Genomic DNA, 22,136 nt, shown 5'->3' with positions numbered 1-22,136 from the left:
TATGCACTGTGTTTATTGAGCGTGTTGCAGTAGGGAGGTGAGCCAGCATGGTCCTAGTGGTCCCCTCGGCCCCCCAGACGCAGCAGTGCTGGGAGACGCCAGGGCCATCGACTGCTCAGTGAGGTCCAATTTGACAGGAGTTTCTATGGTGATCGGCCCGGGCTTCAGAGTCCCTGAAATGAGGCATTGGCCCCATCTCTCACGTCTCCTCAGCCCATCGTGCCCACAGTTCAGACATTGAAATTAAGACAACTACAGCGCTCACTCTCGCAGGCTTTCAAATACACCAAAACACGCACACGCACTCGCACACACAAACACGTGTGCACATGAGCTAAATAATTTTCAGGAGATTTAAATGGTCACAATTCACTTACACCAGGCAGTATTATCATTAGTATTAAAATTATGTGCATTGGGGGGGTGTTTAGATTGGGATTAGATGACATCTCCTAGAACTTAGTATATTACCAATTGATAAAACTGATTAAAAATCCATATCGGTTTAAATTAACTCATTCTTATTTCTTCAAAGGACAAGAATTGTCTTAACCTACTGATTCCCAGGCAAGTTGACTGAGGGTTTAAACAGCCCTGAAATAGCAATTGAATCTAACTGACTTGTAGCATGGTTGTAATTATAGGACAGATCCAATTTGAGGTAGTCTGTTGCGTGGAATAGTAGACAGCATCTGGGTACAAGAGAAAGATTGTTTGTTTTCAACCACAGCATTGTTTGATATGTCTTGTTTGGGTGGGGGCACAAACATACTATAGAGACTAAACAAACTGGAAAAAACAAAACAAAACGTGAAAATAGAAAACTGGTCAACTGGTCATCTGCTCCTTGCAGCGATCAGATCACTGGACTCTGCGCAAGGGACAGAGCAATGATTATGAGTCAGCTGGACAGACAAACAACATCATATCAAAAATTGCATTGAAGTCAGGTGACAGATAGGGGACAAGGAGGGTCCTGTGACACCAGTCTTGACTGAGTGTTGGACAGGCTGCTTTGAGGCCCAAAAACTGGATCTCCCTGGACACTGAAAGTGGGGTAAGTATGTAACTAGGGTTGGCAACCAAGTGGCTCATCCCTCTGTTCAGAATACGTCTAGCCTAGAGTCCAGGTACTGGTGGATTTGGGATAGACCATAGCCGACTGTCACAGTAGTTCCCTATGGGGAGAAGAACAATGAGCCTAGGAGCTCCAGGTCAGCCAGGGTTTGTGGGAAAATAACAGCGTCCAGTGTCTGTACGGTCACCTGTGAGCCTTGCAAGTGTGTTACCAGAGAGAGCTCCCCCACTCTTCCAGTTGACCCCGCAACGCTGCTGTTTGTGCTGTGGGCTTGGTGTGAACAGAAGTGAATGGCCCTGCCAGTGTTTGCTTCAGAGACACTGGGTGTTTACCGTCTTCGTCTCTGACCAAAGTCATAACCTAGGAGCGACTGACAATCGGTGATTCCGAATTGTGGGTTATAAAAATAATTAAGAAAAGAGGTGAAAATCAAAATGTGTTAAAACAAAACAATGAAAAAACATGTTGTTTTTTGGTCATGGCCAAATTCCTGTGTCTTTATGTTTTATGAGTTCTGTCAACAGGATTTTTTAGAACACTCATATAAAAAACAACACATATCATTGCAAGGACTAAAACTGAAAAAATATATACTGCGCTTTGAAATGGAAGGAGTAAGAAATCTATGCAGAAAAAGAGTGAATCAAATTATAACACACAAAAGTAGACAGACAGGGGTGCAATAAAACAGAAGATTTTCAGCTTTTTAATATCACTAACTAGCTGATGAACTACTCTGCCCTACTCCAACATGAATAGACACCCTAACCCCATCTTAAACTCAGATGCCAGAAGGCTCCAGTGTCTCCTGGTCTTTGAACTCTCAGTTACTTCATACACTGATTGACAGGATGAATTTAAGACTTCTTAATACAGGCTTACATATGTTAGATAGACCCTGTACCTCAAATTAGAAGAAAGCAAGCAAGAAAGAAAAGTATAAAAAAAATAAACATGCACATAATAACTATTAAGTAAAAGAAACTCTGGATTGAATGACAACCAGAGGGCGCTGCAGCTCTTGAGGGGGCCTAAAGGTGCCCTGTATTAATCCCCCTGACCCCTCACCCCCACCCCCGCCCCGTTCTTGGAGTACCTCGTCAGAGCCGGACCTGAAGATGAGCAGGTCGAAGGGGATGGCGGCCACGATGTCGATGAGAAACCAGCCCTTGAAGTAGTGCACGGCGATGCGGCCCGGGTTGCTGACCACCTCGTCGTTGTGGTTGACGTAGGTGGTGCGGAAGTTGATGAGGATGTCGATGATGAACATGATGTCTACGATGAGGTCCACCACGTTCAGGGGGTTGCAGGTATAGCCACAGCGCCGCCGCCGTTCCTCCTCCTGCTCGTTCAGGAGGAAGGCAGCTGAGTAGGGCGTGAACACAGCCGTGTAGATGACCAGCAGCAGGATCAGCCAGTCCCACACCGCTTTGAAGGGGCTGTAGTGCAGGATGGTCCACTTGTGGATCCGAGGGGCCTGAAGCTTGTACTCCGGGAGGACATCAGCTCCCAGAGACAGGACCTGAGATGGGATTTGACATTAGAGACAGGACTGCACTGCAATGCCACATACACATACACACGCATCTGTTTCCTTTTTGTTAATGCCTTTCTTTTTTGTTTAGTTTTCCTCATTTCCCACTGCACATTCACCGTCTCGTGGAATATATTGGATTGGACAGTTGGAAAATAAGGTGTAAATGTGGTCCTCTTGAAGCAAAAGGGCAGCAATGCCCAGGGGCACTACAGAGTTCATCAGCTTGTTTTCTAGGAAGGGCTGCCGCAACTGCTGGAGGCCACAGGTGCACAGTTTGTTACACAGAGCAACTGAGTGCTCTCTGCCCCCGGTTAATCTGACTGTACAGTTTGCACTAATTCAGCTGTATCCCACTGTTACTGTATCCTGTACACATGCAATACCCACACTTATTCCAAAACAGAAATAAGAAGTGGTTTAAGCTGATAGTTTCTCAATTACATTTGTATAGCCCAGGAAACAATAGTATTATTATTATTATTATTATTATTATTATTATTATTATTATTATTATTATTATTATTATTATTATTGTATTAGTTTTTGTTATTATTATATATGTAGCAGATGTCTTTATTCAAGGTGATCTACATGGTTTAACAAACACTAACATCCAATCTGATACATATACACCATATAAACAGCATCAGTATTGAAACTGGTTCCCATTAAAGTAAACAGAATAAAGGTAAAGAATAGATGAGACTGGTATTCATGAGGGAACCCCTAAGAGGTACTGTGTCCACGCATAGGACAATTTACATAGTGTAATATCATGAGCAAGATTGCTTACTATAGAGTATATTGGGTAAAAGACACTGCTGATAAATATTTTTTTGTCATTGTGTGTACGGAACTAAGCTTGTTTTCAGCTAAAATACTGAAGGCTATCTGGGAAAATCTGCAAACTCATCACAATGGCTGTGAAATTGCTAGTAATTGTGCAAGTTGTGTAGTACAAAGAACTGCTGGTGATTAATGTCTTATAATTATCAATAACACATATTGTGGGATGAAATTGCCCAGTGTAAATTCCCCATAGAGTGGACTCACACTGACACACAGCACACTGCGCACATGATGACACACAATGGAAACGACTCATCTCTGTGACAGACAACATTCTCGTTACACTCCCTGTAGCCGGTTGTTGCAGACCAGTGATACATAACATAATTAGAATACTGAAAATAAATGTTCAGTAGAGTATTTATTCAAAATGCGAATGACTGGTTTTACATCAGCCCTCATAAGGTTTTAACTAAATAATTGAGTTTAAATGCATCGAAGCAACAGTATCCGTAGAAGAATAAATGGCACTTGCAAACTGTTACAGGACCTCCAACAGCTGTCTAACATAGACTTCAATTAACACCTTGCTGTTTAAGTTTGAAGAGTTTCACACACTGGATTATTTTCAACAGTCTCGGCAGCAGGTTTTCTAAAGATATGTTTCACCCCTCTGCGTTCAGCCCTGGCAGAGGAGAATGACAGACAAAGACAAGGGAGAAGACTGATAAAGAGGGATCGAAAGAAGAAGGTTCTGTAGAGCTTAAAAAACAAACAAAAACAGGAATAAAATACAATCTCTTCCAAGAGTTAGTAAGTGAGACGCTTTTAAGTGATTAAGTGAGATAAGCTTTTTGCAACTCATTCCACGGAATGGAAATAAAACAAAAACAAATGTCTTGATTTTCTTGTAGAGAGATCTTGGGGCCTGACCAGCCTTGTTGACTGATTGTAAACCCACTTTCTTAGTGATTGGTTGTCCAACTCACCCACCAAACCAAATAAATTTTATTTTTCAAATAAAGCACCACACAACAGGTAACCAGGGGAACATGCAGACCAACAAATAAGCACACATGCTCGATCAGAATATACCAAAACAGTGTTGTATAATTACACCCTGCTTCCATTTGCAGACAGCGAGGGGGAAAGAAATGGGTTGCACACTGCTGTGCTTATTAAAAACTATACGGATCTGTTCACGTTACTGGCACAGTGATATTTTCATTTTACTTGGAAGCTGTTTGTCAAGATGTTTTTAAAAAACTATAATATAATTGAAGCCATGTTATACAATACATAAACAATGTAATGCAATATGTTAGTTTAAGTATAGGGAGAACCTTTTGACTTGTTCTTACTTTTCTATAGCATTGAAGTCACAGTGTAAGACAGTAAAAGTGATCTCTGTGTCGACCTCACTGGCCCTTGCCATTCAGTTCCGAGATGGATGTATCGATTTGCGGCATTAAATGCTCACCTGTGACCTAAACCAAGTGCAGAGGCAAAGCAATTACACATCCTGTACACAGCACAAACATTACCCAAATGCATGCGTGCAAATAAATCAATCAATCAATACATAAATAAATTCAGTCTGATGAGGCACCCTGCTCCACAGCATATCAAGGCTCCAGTTTTGTGCTGTTCAGAAGAAGCAATCAGAGGTGAAGAGGTAGTGAAAGGATTGCGATAGAGAAAAGCTCATTACCTCGAATTGGGCTACAGACAATGGACACTCCACCTTACTGACACCGATAAGAAAGACTCACTTCACTACTGCGGGAAATCCTGTATTACTAACTAATAACTAATGAACGAAAGGATTCAGTGTCCTCTAAAAATCCGGTCCTGGGCAGATTTATTTGAAACCTATTCAAGATTTGTTAACTGAAGTTGTGGGACCACCTCAAGATATCATGATTCTCTACAATATAAGATTGGAATCAGATTATTTTGCTTGTGTAATTATAATCTGTAGCCAAATAGGCATAACCAGACCCTATGGGGGGAGCAGCATGTTTTGGAGAAGTCTTGTCTCATATGGCACCTGCCTGCCCAACCAACACCGATTGAATCAATTAAACTGTCTTGTTGGGTTGCAGACTGGATTCATCCTGTGTGACTCACAAAGTCAGTCAGTTTGCTATATATTACTGCACATCCAGCAAAGACCCTCCCATTCTATCGGATTGGCCACGAACCAGAGAGAAGCATCGAGGTCAGCATCGATCTTCTGTTAGGGAGCACTAAATTCCCTGAAATAAAGACAAAAAATAGAAAAGACGATTCTAGCTATTAACATGCCCACAGTGATATAGATCAGAATATAGACAGACTTCAAAATAGGTGATAATTATTGCTGGTCTTACGGATCCTCTGTAGTTACTCTTGCTAATAATGTTGGACTTTGCAAAGCTGAAACAAACTGAATTCTGCATTCAGTGTCTACCTCAATTCTCCTTCTTGCCATCCCGGCTTTACATATGAGTAGTATAGGACTGCACATGGGCCGTGTTAGGTCTGAGTCTGACATGTCACACATCAGATGCATGGCTGACAGTTAGCGATGACTAGCACACGTGACTGGCACTGAGGCAGAAGAAAATATTATTTTAAATGAATGTTTCCTACAAGTGTAGTGAATAAGGAGAAAAGTTCACACTGATCTTTTCCTTATTGCCTGAGGCATTTTCCTATGAACTTGAAGATTGGAGATAGGCTTCCCACAGGAACATAGCAGAGATGCACAGACAGGTTCACAGCAGCAAGGGGGGGACTGTAATCCATTCTGTCTACAACACAAACACACACATTCAGGGCTCAGCTTCCTGTTCTTAACAAATGACTTCATCATCACACGTAGACTGGCTATTCAACCTAGAAGTTCAAGCTTACTACTCAGACGAGGCAAGCAAACAGAATGGAGATTAGGCAGGGACCTTAGAGACAGAGCTCTTTGACAAACACTGCCAGATTTCATCTCGCAGAAAGGAAAAGTTCAAATTCCCCAAAAATATGAGGTATTTATCTATCTAAGATTGCATTGATGGCAATTATTGTGATGCACATATTTTAACACTGCATTGAAACCAAATTACCATCATGGCAAAGTTGCTAGTCATGAAGCTATTAATACATAAAACAATTTGAATCTAGAACAACGAAGACATCGAGCAAATATTTCAGCCCAAGTCAACCCAAACATCACCTCAGGCACCCAAGTCTAATTCCACATATCATGATAAAACAATAACAATGAAGAGTCATGGTGGAGCATAGACTGATATGGAAAAGGTATAAGGCATGAGAAACTAGAACAAAGCACATTATAAACACAGCAAGGGAAAGCACAGGAAAACCAGGATCAAACCAAACCCCATCCCATTCTGTAGGCCATGCCAAGAGAGTAGAGGGTTAGTGAGGGAGGAAGTACCTAGAAACATCACAAACACTCAGACCATCGGATGTATAATGCATGTATATGTATATGTATATAAAGCATCCAACCAGGACTGAATGTTTCCAGCTGTGTTGGGCTTTTCATACCAGGCTGCTGCCCTTCATTTTCAACACAGGAGACTGATCCTCAATGGGCTTCACAGGTGGCTGCACGTATTGCAGTCACTCCAGGGCTAAGGTGGCCCTCTCATTGTTGTCAATATCAAAACGGAAAACCAATGCAAATCACTTGAAATGAAGAACCTGGTGAGATATTTACGAAATAAAATAAAACACACACACACACACACACACCACTTTTCATGCTAAACTAGGGCTTTGTTCCCCCTGGTGGAAAACTAAACTGTGAAAGCTTTTTCCTCTAATTTCTTCACAATCAATCAGACTTAATTAGCACACACAGAGCACTGACTGTTCAGAATGGCACGAACCAAGTGGTGTTGCAATTCACCCACACACCACCTGGGGAGCTCTTTGTAAAAAGGCAAACAAACAAACAAACAAACAAACAAAAGAATAAGCAAAGCTAATCTCAAAGCACAGCAGCACTGACTTCAATATATATTTTTATACCACAGCTACATACAGTAATTAATACCTCTATATGGGTACTGTACACACCCAATTTATAAGGCAAAAAACAGAGAAATCCACAAATTTTGAACTAGATATTTGCTGCAGAAATATTTACTTGAATTGCTTTACATTCAGAAAAATTACAATTAAATTCTGAGGAGTAGAACGGAACAATTATCAGATGCAGCAGCACAAACAGCAGGAGTAGAAGAAGTAAAAGTAATAGCATCTTAAAATTTCAGTGATTGTCATTATATAGTTAAAATAAGCCTTTTTTCCCCCTCACAAGAACACTGCACAGGTTAACAACTCCACAGGGAGCCATTACGGGGAAAAGTTCCCAATGTGAGAGCATACAGACCGGTAACATGATCAGAGCCTCTATCTCAGTCTTCTTGAACATTTTTCACCTCTACGACAATTTTACTTTACAGGTAGAAAACCTGAATCCGTCAGCCAGGCTTTAGCCGTTGCACTGCCGGTCTCTGGTGTCTTGCTCTCCTTGACCTCTCCACACTGGTGACAGCTGCTGATTGTGCTGAGTTGTTCACAGAGACACTGTAAAGTTCCCCCTTGTGGACTTGATGCCCAAAGTCCTGCCCCTAGTTCACAATCTGACAGATCTGTGATTACGCCCACCGCCTCTGCAGACTGCCCCCCGACACACTTGCCACTCTTACTTTTATGCAGAGGTCTCATTTACCTGACACATCACATGACCAACCTTCTCTGCCAATGGCTGAAGAGATGCCAAACCATTTCAGGAAAGCTAAGAGAGAGAAAAAACAAAACAATCTGGATAATGGAGTCCAATATGGGCCACAAAAAAAAAAAATTTTGACCCTTGAGCATTATAAAAGAGACCAGTTATCTCACAGTACCATAACTTGCACTAGGAGGTGCCCCAGCTGTTGCTAAATCATGAAATATTAGATAGAAACTGTCAACTGTCAAAACTGTCATTTTCCTTGTATAAACGTCCTTTTCACACAGCCAGTTCCCAGAAATCTGAATAACATCTACAGTTGCGCTGAGGAGCACACTTTAAGATGGGACCGTGATTTTCTATGCTAGATCCACAGCAGCTGTTGAGGTTGTTCATTGTTTGGCTCAGAAGTCTTCCTCGCCTGGGCTGTCGGAAGCTGATGGTTCCCACAGTAACAAAAGCAGACGAAAAATTAAGCCGTCTGATTCCCCCAGCGGACTGCAACACAAGCAGCCAACCATGGCCCTAACTCCTCAGAGGGAAAGTCACGGGGAAGACGGTCACGCTGTCGACTCGAAGAACAGTGAGACCACGTGAACCTCTTCTTCCCCCAATGGCTGACGACGGAAGCCTACATTTCTGCTTTTACCATGCTCTGCAAAGAGGCTTAGGGACGAATCAATTGTAACCGCAACGAGAGGAATGAAAAGCAGGACTTGAAATCTCTTGACCGCCAGGGCTCATCTGTCTCAATGCCTCGAAGTCTTACAAATCAATTCCCACCCGCCACCTCGGGTCACTCTAAGAGATTCATTGTCCTGCTGAGCGTTCTGCCGACTGGAGATCTTATTCTCTTAGATTTATGCGTTTTGGTTGGAAATACTGACAGCATGCCTACATTAACACAATTGGGACTTGCTACACTTCATTCACACTCGATCCATTTACCAGTCTCATTAGCCATCACAAATGACAGGAATCCACTCATACACTCAGGAGTTATGGAATGGCTTTCGCCCTGAAGCAAGAAATCTGAGGCTAGAAAACCCTTAAGTCTCAAGTTCAATGAGACTTACAGCTGCATTTTAAGAGTTTGAAATAAAAGCATCAAATAAAATAATTAAAAACAGCATGTTCTGTTTCTATATGGACATTATAAAGTTATATCTAAAGCAACATCACAAAATAGTTTTTTATTTTCAACACAAAACTTGAGTTACCAAAAAGTTACCAAGCTTAAAAGCAATATTCAAAAACATCTTCAGTCAACACAATCCCACTGAAACTCGAGACTAACACATTTTTTTTTTTTGGCAAATGTACAATGTCTTTTAAGAGAGAAACTCCAAATGAGGCATTCCTCAGAAGTCCTGCAACTGAGAAAACACGCACACACACTCAGAACATCTAATCCTATCATCGCACCAACCGCTGTCAACAGCAGCTACACAACACCACACAGCACTACAGGCACTCACAAATGTACAGGTTAGCCGGTGTGAGGGAGAAAGAGGCAGGTTTCAATACTCACGGGTTTGAGTTTCTGTTTGAAGCTCATGCTGGACTGTGTTTGTGTGAGAGAGACTGAGCGCAGTGACAGAGTGAGAGAGACCAAGCAATGAGAGACCGCCCCCCCCCCCCCCAGGAAAGTATGAACTCACATTAACGCATACACACACACACACACATCACACAGCAATGACAAAATAATACATACTGCACACTCTTGCGACACTTTACATGTACATTATGCTGCCTTTGGAATAGGTTGTTAGGAGACACAGCCCTAGTTTCAATTGGTTATTATTGTTCCAGGGTTTTGTTTATATGGCATCTATTTGGTTTTTGTGTGTGTGAGTGCCGTTTAATTTCTTTGTCATTTTGTAGCTTATCACCCGTGCGGTACGGTCTCTTCACAAAGCCTAATCTGCAATGCTAAATTCCAGGAGAAATCATTTCTGAATGTGGCTTCTGCCAGGTGATGATATAGATGTGTGGAGCTTATGAATTCAGTGCTGGGCTCTGCTGTGTACCTGGGGCTCTTCCATATTCATAGTGTCATGCCTTTTCATTAACTTGTGATGAGAAAAACTAATTCATTTCCAAAACAATGGCCCTGAAAGTGTACTTGGCATTCCTTTTAAGTGCAATTGTGTAATTCAACCTTGCATTATTTTTTTTGGCGTATTTGGGATTTGTGTTCCTTTTTCTGGCTTGAATGCAACCTACATAGTTGTATGAATTCATATATCCCTCCTCCCACCGGGTTTTTCAGCACAGTGTGTCCAGTGTGTCCATTGCAAAATGTGGGGGCATGACACGTCTGACAAGGGGTGTGTACATATGTTATATCAGCCCAGGCACCCCCACTCTCACTGCCGCAGGAGGACACAACTTGACCTGCAGCGGGCTATTTGAGAATGCACCAAAACGCTTTCTCATTTCCTACCTTAAGGAGTCTTGTCAGAAACAATTTTTACTCTAGCACATAATAATCTAGAGAGGCACAACAATACTGAAGCAGGCAGGAAACATATTAGAGAAAAGAAAATGGGAAAAAAAATTGCAGATCGTAAAAACTGCTTAAGTGCAGCAATTACAGTGCATTGCGAATTTTCTGCAAAGCAACAGAAGCAGTGCAGACTTGTGCTTCATTCAAGGAGCCTCATTAGTGCATGCATATCTTTCTGCCAGGTGATTTCTTACCCTGCACTCTGAAAGAGGCCGTCGCCAGCAATGGTTATATAGAGAAACCTCAGTTTCTTTCTATATATTAGTGTGTGTAGCTCATCCAGGCAGCAGCCGCTGTGCACACAAATCGACCCGTGCAAATAACATGGGGACCATGTAGATGAAAGCCAGCCATCCAAACGGTGAAAGTAACTGACAGCACAATTAAAAACATGAAATAAGAAAAGATGGCAGATGCGTGTGTCACCAATGATCTCACATCAAGCTGACCTGTGGCCAAAGCGGCCATTAGGAGGAGGTCTCTAATGAAGCTAATTCTCTCTGCAGTTGATGACATTTCAGAGAAGGCAACACTGGCCAGATAAATTAGCATTTGCAAAGTACAGATAATCAATGAATGCAGCCAATTAGAGGATATTTAGTATCTAGGAGACAAAGGAGAAAGCTTGGAACAATTCTAGCCCCTGTAAAGAAGTAATCAATCTTCCAGATTGTGGCGGGGGGGGGGGATTAGATAGCCATGGGAGGGTGAGGGAAAATCTTTACTCGACCAATCACCGTCCCGATACTGGTGTGATTGTACAGTGTCAGAAGGAATTGTGTTTCTCCTCCACTCACCATTCCACATGCACTACCCTTTGAAGGATGTGTTTGCACTGCATTGCTGTGTATCATGGCAGCAGGGGGCAAAGGTCACATAAATAACACCTGCTGGATCCAAATAAGGATATAAAGGGGCAAAAGTTCAGAGTCACCTCATCTTTGGACTAAACTTGATCTTACTATCCAGCCGTTTCAAATATGAGCTTTAAATGTTAGAGGACTATGTGTACTTGGAACCCCCTTTTTTCAGTTTTTCACAAAAACACAGACACAAAGGAATTTGTTTTTTAAATGGTGAATATTGTCATTGTTGTTCATATTATAGTTTTTATTGGTTATTATTTAAATCGGCTAATATAGATTCAATTGCCCTCCTGATGCCATGTCCCTGCTTTTTGAGAACAATCTGTTTGCCCTCCTTGCAAATGTCTCAGTGAACGAGAGGTATTGATCGTCCCAACATCTGGTCTTGAGGACCCCAGTTGCCTGGAAACAAGAACTAAAACAAACATATAAATATATCAATGATGATGATGATAATAAAACTAATCTCTCTATATATGGGGATAGGAGTTGTGCCAAGACACAACACAGCTGACTTCAGGGGACAGGGCTCATCAAGCATGTGGCTTTTTCTGTGGTCAAATTCAAAATATATGGTGCGGTTACTTTCTACTATATATTTTCAACCTATGAAATAAATTTATGGATTACTACCCAATTTTATTTTAAATATATCCCATGTATTTTAAATATGCAAAAAATAAGAGGAGCATACACATAGTAAAACTGCAGAGAAAGGATTCAAACACTGAATAAAGCCCAGAGATCCTTACAGTGACTTCATGTCATTGCATTATGCATGTGTGAAACATAGCTACATTTGATTAGCATCAATAATAGGAAGGCTATGAATGATCATTGGTAGTATTTTTCAGGTGAAGCAGACACTGCTGGTATATGTGTCCTGGGTGTATCACTGTGCGGCAATGTGATCATTTTCCTAAAACTTCAGGATCTGGTGAATTTGAGGATGCACTCTGAAGTAACCCTACACTAAACTCTTCAGGCTAAATTATACTCTATTCATTATAGGGTGCCCCTGCAGTTTGCCTTGTTTATAACTCTGCGACTGCTCAGCCAGCAAAATTTGAATTTGGCATTGGAGGTACAAGCTTCCTGAGACATAGTTCTGAGGAGAGAAATGACAACAACAAGAAATGGTACCTGAGGATTTGTGGGGAGGGGATTTGCACAATCAATTTCTGACCCCAGCACGGTTTCTTGCCCAGTAGTTTCGGATACAAAATAGTCCCAGAGCTTGAGGCACAAAAAGGGTTTTGGGATTGTGAAGTGTACAGACAGCTTTATGTAAAGTGCATGTCAAACAGTCCCCACAGCCCTGCACAAATCAATACCTGCAACACGCACCAATGCCGTCCCGTCACTGCTTCACACGCCCTCTCTGTCACCAGCAAACTAGCGCCAAACAAGTGTATACATCTTTTCAGGCTTTTCTTTCTTTTTTTAACATATTCCAAGTCTATATGTGTGATCTTTCACTCAATCAGGATCTCAATATCTACAATGAATCAACTTTTATCTGACATCCCCCACAACTTTACATCAATAGAAGGGATTCCCAGGCACTGACCCTATAAAAGTACATTGAGATTTTAATAATAACAGTGGCTATGAGTGAATCTGGGGTTTTGGAACTAGTGATTAACCAGTTACTCCTGCTGTATATGTTTGCTGTAATAACTAAAATCTATCACCAGGTATGCAAATGACCACTGAGCTCAGCATTCATCACCATTAGTGCTTTTCAGATACTCAACACAGATTTAAAGATAGGCTCCTTCTGCCTTTGACCGAAACACCAGGCTATTCTGCAGAACAGAATGGCCAACCCATATTCTCCCATGTCCCAGGTCTGACCAGGGCGCTTACGTAAGGATCAGTAAGGGCCCTAACGATCGGTCTGAAGGTCAAACCCTCACATGTGACCATGCACACCATGCCTCCCTGACTGGGAACCAAGTACCACACTCTACGGCAGCCACAAGAGAGGATTCCTAAACTGTGCACACACTATAACCCTTTCAACATCGATCGGTCAATCCTACTTCTTTCTAACCCACTTCCTCACTGTATGCTCTCCCAGCTCTCCTTTGCGGAAGCACGCTCTGAGCCCAGCCCAAAACTTATCTGCACACCAAGCAGGAGGTTATATAAAGCCCTTGATTAGACAGTGAAACAGTGCTGCACCACAGTGCACATGGCTCACTAGCAGATCCGTATGTGGCTAATGCAGTAATCTATAGGGAGCTGGGCCCCTCAGGCACAGATTGCACGGAACTATCTATGGAACTAGGACTTGCGAAACAATGTTTTTAACCTGACTGTCTCTTTAATGGTCTCTGAGCTGCAAATAAATAGTTGATAGACATACAACCCGAGTCTTTCATCACCTCTAAACGGATTTAAGTGGAGAACATCATTCTGTCAAAATGTACCGAGATCCGTCTGAGTGAAGTTGCTTTGGTATTAAAGCTAAGTGGCAGAGAGAGCGAGGGGCCCATGGGAAACACTGTCTGACATTTTCGCACGCTTCAGCTTCTGTTCTCGAACATCCTCCTGCTTCACACATACTTGTCCAATCGTGTTAGCGGTGTGGACCACTGAGCTGCATATGAGGTCAGATTGTTGCCATGTATGTGCGTAACTGTGAAATGGGTGGGGATAGGGGGGTAATGTAACAAATTTCGTGAGGAATCATTATAAGGACGGAGAAATGTTTGCATAGGATGCTGAATGCACACTGGCTATTTTTTGTCTGCGCACAAAAGCATGGGTGTAGGTAGACAGTAGTTGATGTCCACCAATCACTAATGTTGGATACAAACCAAAGCCCCATGTTACCCAGCTGTTTGAAAGGCAGTTTCTCTTTCAGTTGCCTGACCTTTTCAGCTTTCAGACAAAAAAGACACACTACCTCATGATTTGAACGATCACCATTTTAATGCATTCTGGAGTTAAACTGGTGCAGTGTATAACCATGAGCCCTACCCTAACACCACTCCTACCATCCTTAAAAATGTCTCAGAACATACAGTATATTAACCCTGATGCTCAAGCTATCAAGCTATCAAGCAACACGCAAAAGTATGGTCTGAGAGCGGTTGCGGGACCGCAATCTTCATTCCCAAAAATAATGATGCAAGATTATCAGCACATAGTGTGCAAATGGGACAGAGCCTCGATCACGCTTTGGTGACAGCCTCCTAATGTGGAATCCCTAATGGAGACGAAACGAAACAAGCCCGCTGCCTGTCACCAGCGCTGCACGGCAGTGTTTGTGTGAGCAGTGTGGAGGACAGAAGAATGACACAAAGCTATTTCGGCTGTCCTCTACTTCCATTAGCCAGGGCTGCCAAGGTCAATATAAAATGCCAGGCTGCCGTGGGAACTCAGGGCCGGGCTGGCGCTCAATAACCACACAACAGCCACTCCCCCAGCCACGTTTTATTACCGACTGACTTGGCAAATCGCTGCCCGTTAAGCCACTGCCTCCTGGGACACCACACTTTACAGGGCAGTCTCAGGGCGACAGCAGGGCACCTGTTCCTTCAGAGCAGATGGCACCTGTTGGATATGTGCAGGTTCCTCTGGGCAGGGATAGGAAAACTTGGCCACCAACACCGTTTTTTCCCAGTGTTGCCATAGTTTCCCTTCATAGTGTTTTTGTCTGTGCAGTCCAGACAACAGATAACCTTTGCAATGATAGTGCTTCAGCCTCACATGAGCCTGGGAAGCTGTTTGACGTCATGCCCCCATTGCCAGAGCCAGACACTCTCACACCGCTGCAGAGAGTAGTGCAGCAAGCACTGGAGGGCTCCCGGTCTCAGCCAGCTGGCAGCCTGGATTCAAATCTGCAGTCATCAGGCTATGGCACTCCTCCAGTCCCAGTCCTGTCCTCCCTGACTGGAGGAGCCTGCGATGTATTGGTTAAAACAATTTGAGGAGAGTCTGTCTGGGACACATTTCCAGGTGGTAGGATCGTTGAATGTGTAAACCAGGAGTTCTTAACCAGGGGTGACTTTCTGGGGGTGCGAGATATGGCAGATTTTTTAGGACAGCGTTTCTTAAACATGGGTGCCCATTCTGGGGATGCAGGAAAGGAGTCCAGTTCAGAAGCAGCAGCCACATCCAGTTGACATCTCTGCAGCACCCCCCCCAGAGGAGGATAAAATAAAAAGGTTGGCTTACATCAGTGTGTAACAACCGCCCATGATTCACCTAAGAAAGACATGCTGCATAGGACATTTCAGTACAAATAATAATACATTATTGTAATTAGATTTATTATAGTTTAAGGGTTTTATCTTTAGTATATTTGATTTCCCAATCAAGGGCCCAATAGTGGTAAATTCTCCCCTAGTACAACTGTAGTTAAAGGAAAGTACATCTATAGAAACAAAGCCAGAAGAGATTTCTCCACTACTGGGAGCAGTGTACATGTTTATGTCAGGCACAGACTGCCATCTAGTGGCTCTCCTTCGAAATGCTTTTGTGCCAGCCCCAAAATATTACATTGTCTCAGCAGTTCTATATGGATGATTCATGAAATCCAGACTTTCACCTTGAATCTGGAGTGCTGGGACTATTGTTGTGGAAGCAGAAGGAAGCATGAAAAAGACAGGTTCATCAGATATATTAGAACTTCCTTGGGGTAAATACACTACATGGCCAAAAGTATGTGGACACTTGCCCGTTGAACATCTGATTCCAAAATCATGGGCATTAATATAGAGTTGGTCCCCCCGCCACTATCCTCAGAGGTGGTAAAGTATACAAACGTAATAGGCCTATCCAAACAGCATAATGACAACACCACAACAGCCTAACAACCATAATATTATTTAAAAGTAGCATAATTTAGTCATTACTTTCATTTCAGTGTTAACCTCACCTAATGAGATGGGTGTGCACAATGCTTGGAGCACAGCAAGTCCATTCTTGGTTTAATTTTGGAGACCGCCACTCGGAGATCATCCTCTACGTTCAGTCGTAATCTGTATTTATTTTTAAGGAACATGAGTGCCAAGAAAGTCTTTTCGCACAAGTAGGTAGTGCCAAACGGCATCAGTACATCCACAGCGGCCTTGGATAACTGTGGATATTCCCTCTCGACTGAAATCCAAACCTCAGCCAGTCTTGGAATGAAACGCCATCTTTCATGTTCAGTCGCTTGACAGTTCGCTTGACGGTGGTGCTTCTCCGCTCCGCTGGCCTCTCTGCTGGCCTCCCTGCTTTGTCTTTCAATATTAACCAACATTTCATGTCGACAAAAATAATATTGTAAACTTAAAGCCTAAAAAATGACCTATGTGCACATATCGGAATGTTTATGGGTGCTGGAAATTGACCTGCTGCAATTGATGCTGATGCTAATATGTCGTTAATCTGTCTAATCACCTCCGGGGTCATGAGGGGACAAGGACAATTATATTTGCATGGTTTTATTTTTAATATAACAACTATTTTTATCTTTTGTTACAATTATGGCTAAAATATACTATTTCTAATCGTTTTAAAATTGTATTTGGTTTCTGGAAATCATCTCGCGACTCCCCCCGGAGGGTCGCAACCCCTACTTTGGGAACCACTGCTCTAGATGTTGCAGCATTGCTGCAGGGATTTGCTTCCATTCAGCCACAAGAGCATTAGTGAGGTCGGGCACTGATGTTGAGCGATCAGGCCTGGCTCACAGTCGGTGATCCAATTCAGGGACATTCAGACACACACCACATTACACAGTGGATTGTGGGTAAAATGCGTTTTTGGATGGCTGTGTCACAGATTTAATGGTACACTTCAGACTACAACTGTCCACCTTTTGACTCGCCACTAATGAGCTTAAGAGTGTCAAACTGATAAGCTATGCAAAGAGATTGCATAGATTGTCAGAGGAGTACAGAGATACCCAAAATGCAAGTGATGATTCACAGAACTATTGGCACATTAACATTTAAAGCAGAGAGCTGAGGCCAAGTTGCTTTGAAAGGAAAGGCAACTTGCAGAGGGAGATGCAACACAAGTTATTTTGGGCTTTAAATAACGGACACTTTAATTGAAGGCATCTGTCTCTCATGGTTTCAGTCACTATATAATTCTAGATGCAGTTTTTCTCATTAGTAGGTACTTAAATGCATCAGTCTGTCTGTGCACAGCCCGTGCTTCATTGTTTGCAGTCCCGGTGCACAGCTATGGGGCTACGACTGCTACAGACTTTCATTAGCCATTCATTCCAGTGCACCTTCTTGCTGCCGTTGTACTGGTGGCAGGATTACCACTATTGGGAGGATAGGAAATCTGAAATACTAAAAATGATACCCTTAAACCATAATACAATGCATAATAACAACAACAATAACACAAATAGTAGTAACACTCCCTCCAGAACAATTCCCTTCTGCTCTTTTCTGAGGCAGGCAGGATGAGGTTCTCAGTAAGAACCCCTGCTGGGCTTTTTGCAGTGTGGGCTGGTATGAAGTTGTAATAGGCCTGGCTTCCTCAGAAACTCATCTCAGAGCTCACTGGGGAAAACTAGCAGCAAAAATGACTCTCTGTCCTGAAATGAGAGCCTGGGCCACAGGAGACATGGCTGATCTCTCGCCATGTCTTTCCAGCATCGGAGATGGGAATTCCCTCGCTGGGCGCAGTGCCTGTAGCATTTTCACTGAGTACATGATGTTGGTAAGCTATCTCACTGCCCTCGAGGCTTCAATATGGGCTAGGCATTATCCTATCTGCAGGTGCAGTGCTAATTCACAAATGGTCCGGACATTTCTGCCCACTTTGAACTATAACTGACCTCAGACCTTTTCCTACACCTACATTACAGGTACACATAAGACTAAACCCATGGTGTCAACAGAATCCTGGCATCTCTACAGCAGACAGGGTCACGCCCAATGTTCCCTCTAATGTTAACACACACTGAGCAGTCAAATGTCTCATGGGCACAAACGTCAGCACTGTGAGAAACTTGAGAATTAAACGTCTTTAATATATATTACCAAAACTCATTACAGCCATAAACTACAGTAGCTATTTATATTTTTTTGATTGACCTAGTGCTCCCCCTGCTCTCATTCACTATAGCGCTTACACAACCCCCACATGTGGATTTTATGTTGTAAATGCGTTTTAGATAGTCAAGTTTCCATTTTGGCCATGTTTTACCTGATGAAAAATCGCCCTTAACATTAACATCTGAGCAAAATTTGCACACAACCCCCTTACCTGAATAGCTGAATATGTCACCCAATTCCAACGTACCTTGACCTTGCGCTGGGTTTTCAGGGTTCACTCACGAATCCTCCTGGCTATGCTTGTGACAGGTTAGCTTCCACAACAGCAGTGTGAAGAGCGTGATAAAAACATTAATAAAATGAGGCAAGCAAATCTGATCATTTAATTGGCCATGGACAGTTCAATCAGCATAAAATATTTATGTTAAGTGTGTGATTCTACCATGTCATTGACTGTCACTCACCATAGTTTGCGCAGATTTTTATTTTTTGCGTGGCATGAAATTTCTGGTGTGCGGCCTTCTAAAATTTTCAATGGTCATGACTCCCCCGTAGTGTGATCACATACATTCTCAAAGCCATATCTGAGGTATATATTTCTAATTTAATTGACACACCAATAAAGTCAATGGCCTGTCAGCCTAAAATGTTGATACCACAGTGGTAGTGGGAATTAAAAGTTCAAAATACAATCCCCATTGTCACCTTCATTCTGCCTCTCACACCGTCACCAAAACAATAGGGCATGTATCCGTTTGTTTTTTCCCCTCCAGAGTATCTGCACAACTCCCACAATGCAATGGCCTGCCCCTACACCCCACAGTCCCACAACTCCCTTGCCCTCAGGATTTGCAGGAGTTGATTTATCCGTGGCTGCCAGGACCAGATGAAAACAGATCTATTGGCCCCGATTGATTTTTCCACAAGCGGAGTGACCACGCTGACACCCATGTGCGTAGAGACTTCTACAGCTGTCAATAAGAAAAGCGCTCTGTGTGTTTTGAAAATTGCCCAGCTTCACTGTCTGTAGGGAGAGGCAATTTTCCCATGGATACCAGGGCATTGCAGGGGATCATAACTTCATCACCCAAAACACAACCTTATTGCAAGAGGTGGGTACCCTTGATACACATTAATTTAGGAAATAATTGGCTTTTATTCCAGTTGACCCAAAAAGTAAGCACAATACACAGAAGGGGCTCACCTGAAAAGACAGGGGGCAGCACCATGCTTCTGGGGAGGGAAGCATTGATGTTTATTAACGGAACAGTCTCTTAACAGTACAGTGGCGCTCACACACTCACACATACACACACACACGCACACACAAAAACATCCGTACATCTTCATTTATTGAATCGCTCGGCCTGAACGTCTTACACATCTATTTCTGAATCTGACATCTGCTTCCACCTTTCTTAATTTATTTGCTTTTCAGTTTTACAGTACCTGCAGTGACGTTAACATTACAAGCATATGCAAAGGCTTCCGGCAACGCTGTCTATGCCAGGAAGATGTACTGTTCTACGTACAGAGATATAGTTTGTCATCCTCTGAAGATGCCAATCAGAAATTTAGAATGGATTTAGGACACAGACAATCACAGAGAGCAATTTTCAGATGGGGCCTGCTTGTAGTATTTAGCAGTTCAGCAGCTGGTGTAGCAACTGGAAAAACATTTTGAACAGACCAGAGTGGCAGTGCTGCAGAAACCGACATGGCAAACATCTAATAATAGCCCACCAAGACTGAGCTTTACTGGTGCTAGTGATTTCCCAAGAGTATTCCCAGAGACCTTATATTCCTCTTTTTTATTGCAGGTTCTATATTGTGCCCATCTATCATCGCCTAAGCATTGGGTATTGTGTAAAAAAACAATCGCTTAAACAGCAGATCCTCATGTGTCTTCTTTTACATACTATATATACCTATTTAATGAGATCAGCTGATGGAAGGGGGGAAAAAATAAATAAAAATAAAGCAATATCATTGGCTGAACACAGGGGAGTAGAAAACTGTTGCCCGAGTTGCTGAAAATAGAGCAGCGGTTTGTTGTAACATCTGCCTGTCCGTCACGGATCTGGCGACAGCTCGAGGAGTCAGTTAGAGACACAGACCATTTAGATTTTTTAGTTTTTCATCATCAATATGAGTCACAAAGACACAGAAGACCTCCGGTGGCTCCAGAGTAGTGCATTATTCAGACAGGTTCCACGTACACATACTCAAACTAAACGTATTTCACACAGCTATAGGGGGGCAGGAGGGCGGGGTTGAGGAGGGGGGGGCAGCCTACCTGTGTGACCTTCTCAGTGACGTTCTGGGTACGGTCCTTCAGCTTGCTGGGCGCAATGATCTCGATCTCAGTGGGCGAGGGTGGCCGCAGCTTGTCTGAGCCGAAGTCCCCAAAGTTGAGGGTGATCTGGGGGATCTTGTTGATAGTCCGGTAGCGCATCAGGTCTGAGTCCGAGGTGGAGTTCAGCAGGTTGGGCTTCAGGTCTGTGGAACGACCCAAAAGGGAGACACGGTCAGACCAGAGGACATTTTCCATTTCAGTGCAACATTAAAAGACACAACCCTTTCTGTATTTTTAACAGCAGAAGACTGCATCACTCATTGCCTGCATGTGAATGTGGATCACCAATCACAACTCACCCAATCCTTCACCCTTATCCCTTACTGTGCGTTCACCTGGTTTCACATTAAGCAGGGCCCTGCCATGACGGCTACTGAATCCTGCTACTGATCTGCACTTTGCATGTTGTTGGTCAGTGGACTGTGGAAATGGACGCACACATTTTTCAGTGCGAAAAAACAGCCCAAGCCAAGGAAATCAGGAGACCTCCGCATTTTAATTATGTTCATTAACACTCTGTGCCCAAGAGTTGTGCTTAACCTTACTCAGTATCAACCCAATGAAAGGGACAGAATGGACCACATGCCATCGTTTTATAGTCTTAACTAAACTTCTCCACACAACTGTAATCCATCTCAGTGTGTTACAGTGTACCTCCACTGTGAGAGCATCCTGGAGTCCATAGAGGGAGTTAAATAGTAGTCGAGTAGTGTAATCTCAACACGTTTACACTGTTCTTGCCTCACTGACAGAGCGCCAGTTTACCGCGCTATTCCGGAGCATTCAGGTAGACAAGAAAGCACCATAGTTACCGAGCTATTTTTATTCCAGTGGTTCTTGTCCTTTTCTTATTGCAGCCCTACTATTGCTTTAGCAAGTCGAACAAAAGATTTTGATTAAAAGCTCTGGGGGGGTTGGGGGAGACCTGAATAGATTCCTGTAACTAGATTAATTTTAATGTAATAGGTAGCCTACTGTGTGTATGTGTATATATATTTATGGAACAGAAAGATGGGAAAGAAAGATGGGAATTCAGAAATATATAGTTACATATTTTTTTATATTTTTATGTATGTATGTGTATATATGCCCACACACGTACATATATATGTAAATAAACTGATACACTTCAAGGTCACATCAGATAGCAAAATAATATTAATGCAGCTTGAAGCAATACATGCAGCAGGGCTCTGGGCTGGATGCCTGTAAGACTCATCCAGCCCTTGCTATTCTGA

At 42.8% G+C, this 22,136-nt stretch overlaps 1 protein-coding gene and 1 long non-coding RNA gene across 3 annotated transcripts in view; both read right to left on the bottom strand.

The window, feature by feature from the left end:
• kcnh6a (potassium voltage-gated channel, subfamily H (eag-related), member 6a) overlaps positions 1 to 22,136 on the bottom strand; it is a 58,709-nt gene that overhangs the window by 12,997 nt on the left and 23,576 nt on the right. For both annotated transcript variants that reach the window (XM_066698474.1, XM_066698473.1), the window contains exons 6-7: positions 20,839 to 21,041; positions 2,175 to 2,600 (exon numbers count right to left, since the gene is read on the bottom strand). In XM_066698474.1, coding sequence (XP_066554571.1) covers positions 2,175 to 2,600; positions 20,839 to 21,041 — 629 coding nt within the window. The remainder of the gene's footprint in view (positions 1 to 2,174; positions 2,601 to 20,838; positions 21,042 to 22,136) is intronic.
• Positions 14,445 to 19,550, bottom strand: LOC136740947 (uncharacterized). Its single transcript, XR_010813711.1, has 2 exons — positions 18,790 to 19,550; positions 14,445 to 15,667 (listed from the first exon to the last, which is right to left on the bottom strand). It is a non-coding gene; the product is annotated as an uncharacterized LOC136740947 (long non-coding RNA).

The sequence above is a fragment of the Amia ocellicauda genome, chromosome 3 (assembly GCF_036373705.1).
Source record: "Amia ocellicauda isolate fAmiCal2 chromosome 3, fAmiCal2.hap1, whole genome shotgun sequence".
In the NCBI taxonomy this organism is placed as follows: domain Eukaryota; kingdom Metazoa; phylum Chordata; class Actinopteri; order Amiiformes; family Amiidae; genus Amia; species Amia ocellicauda.
The sequence above is the reverse complement of the archived record's forward strand: the minus strand, read 5'-3'. Positions and strand labels throughout refer to the sequence as shown.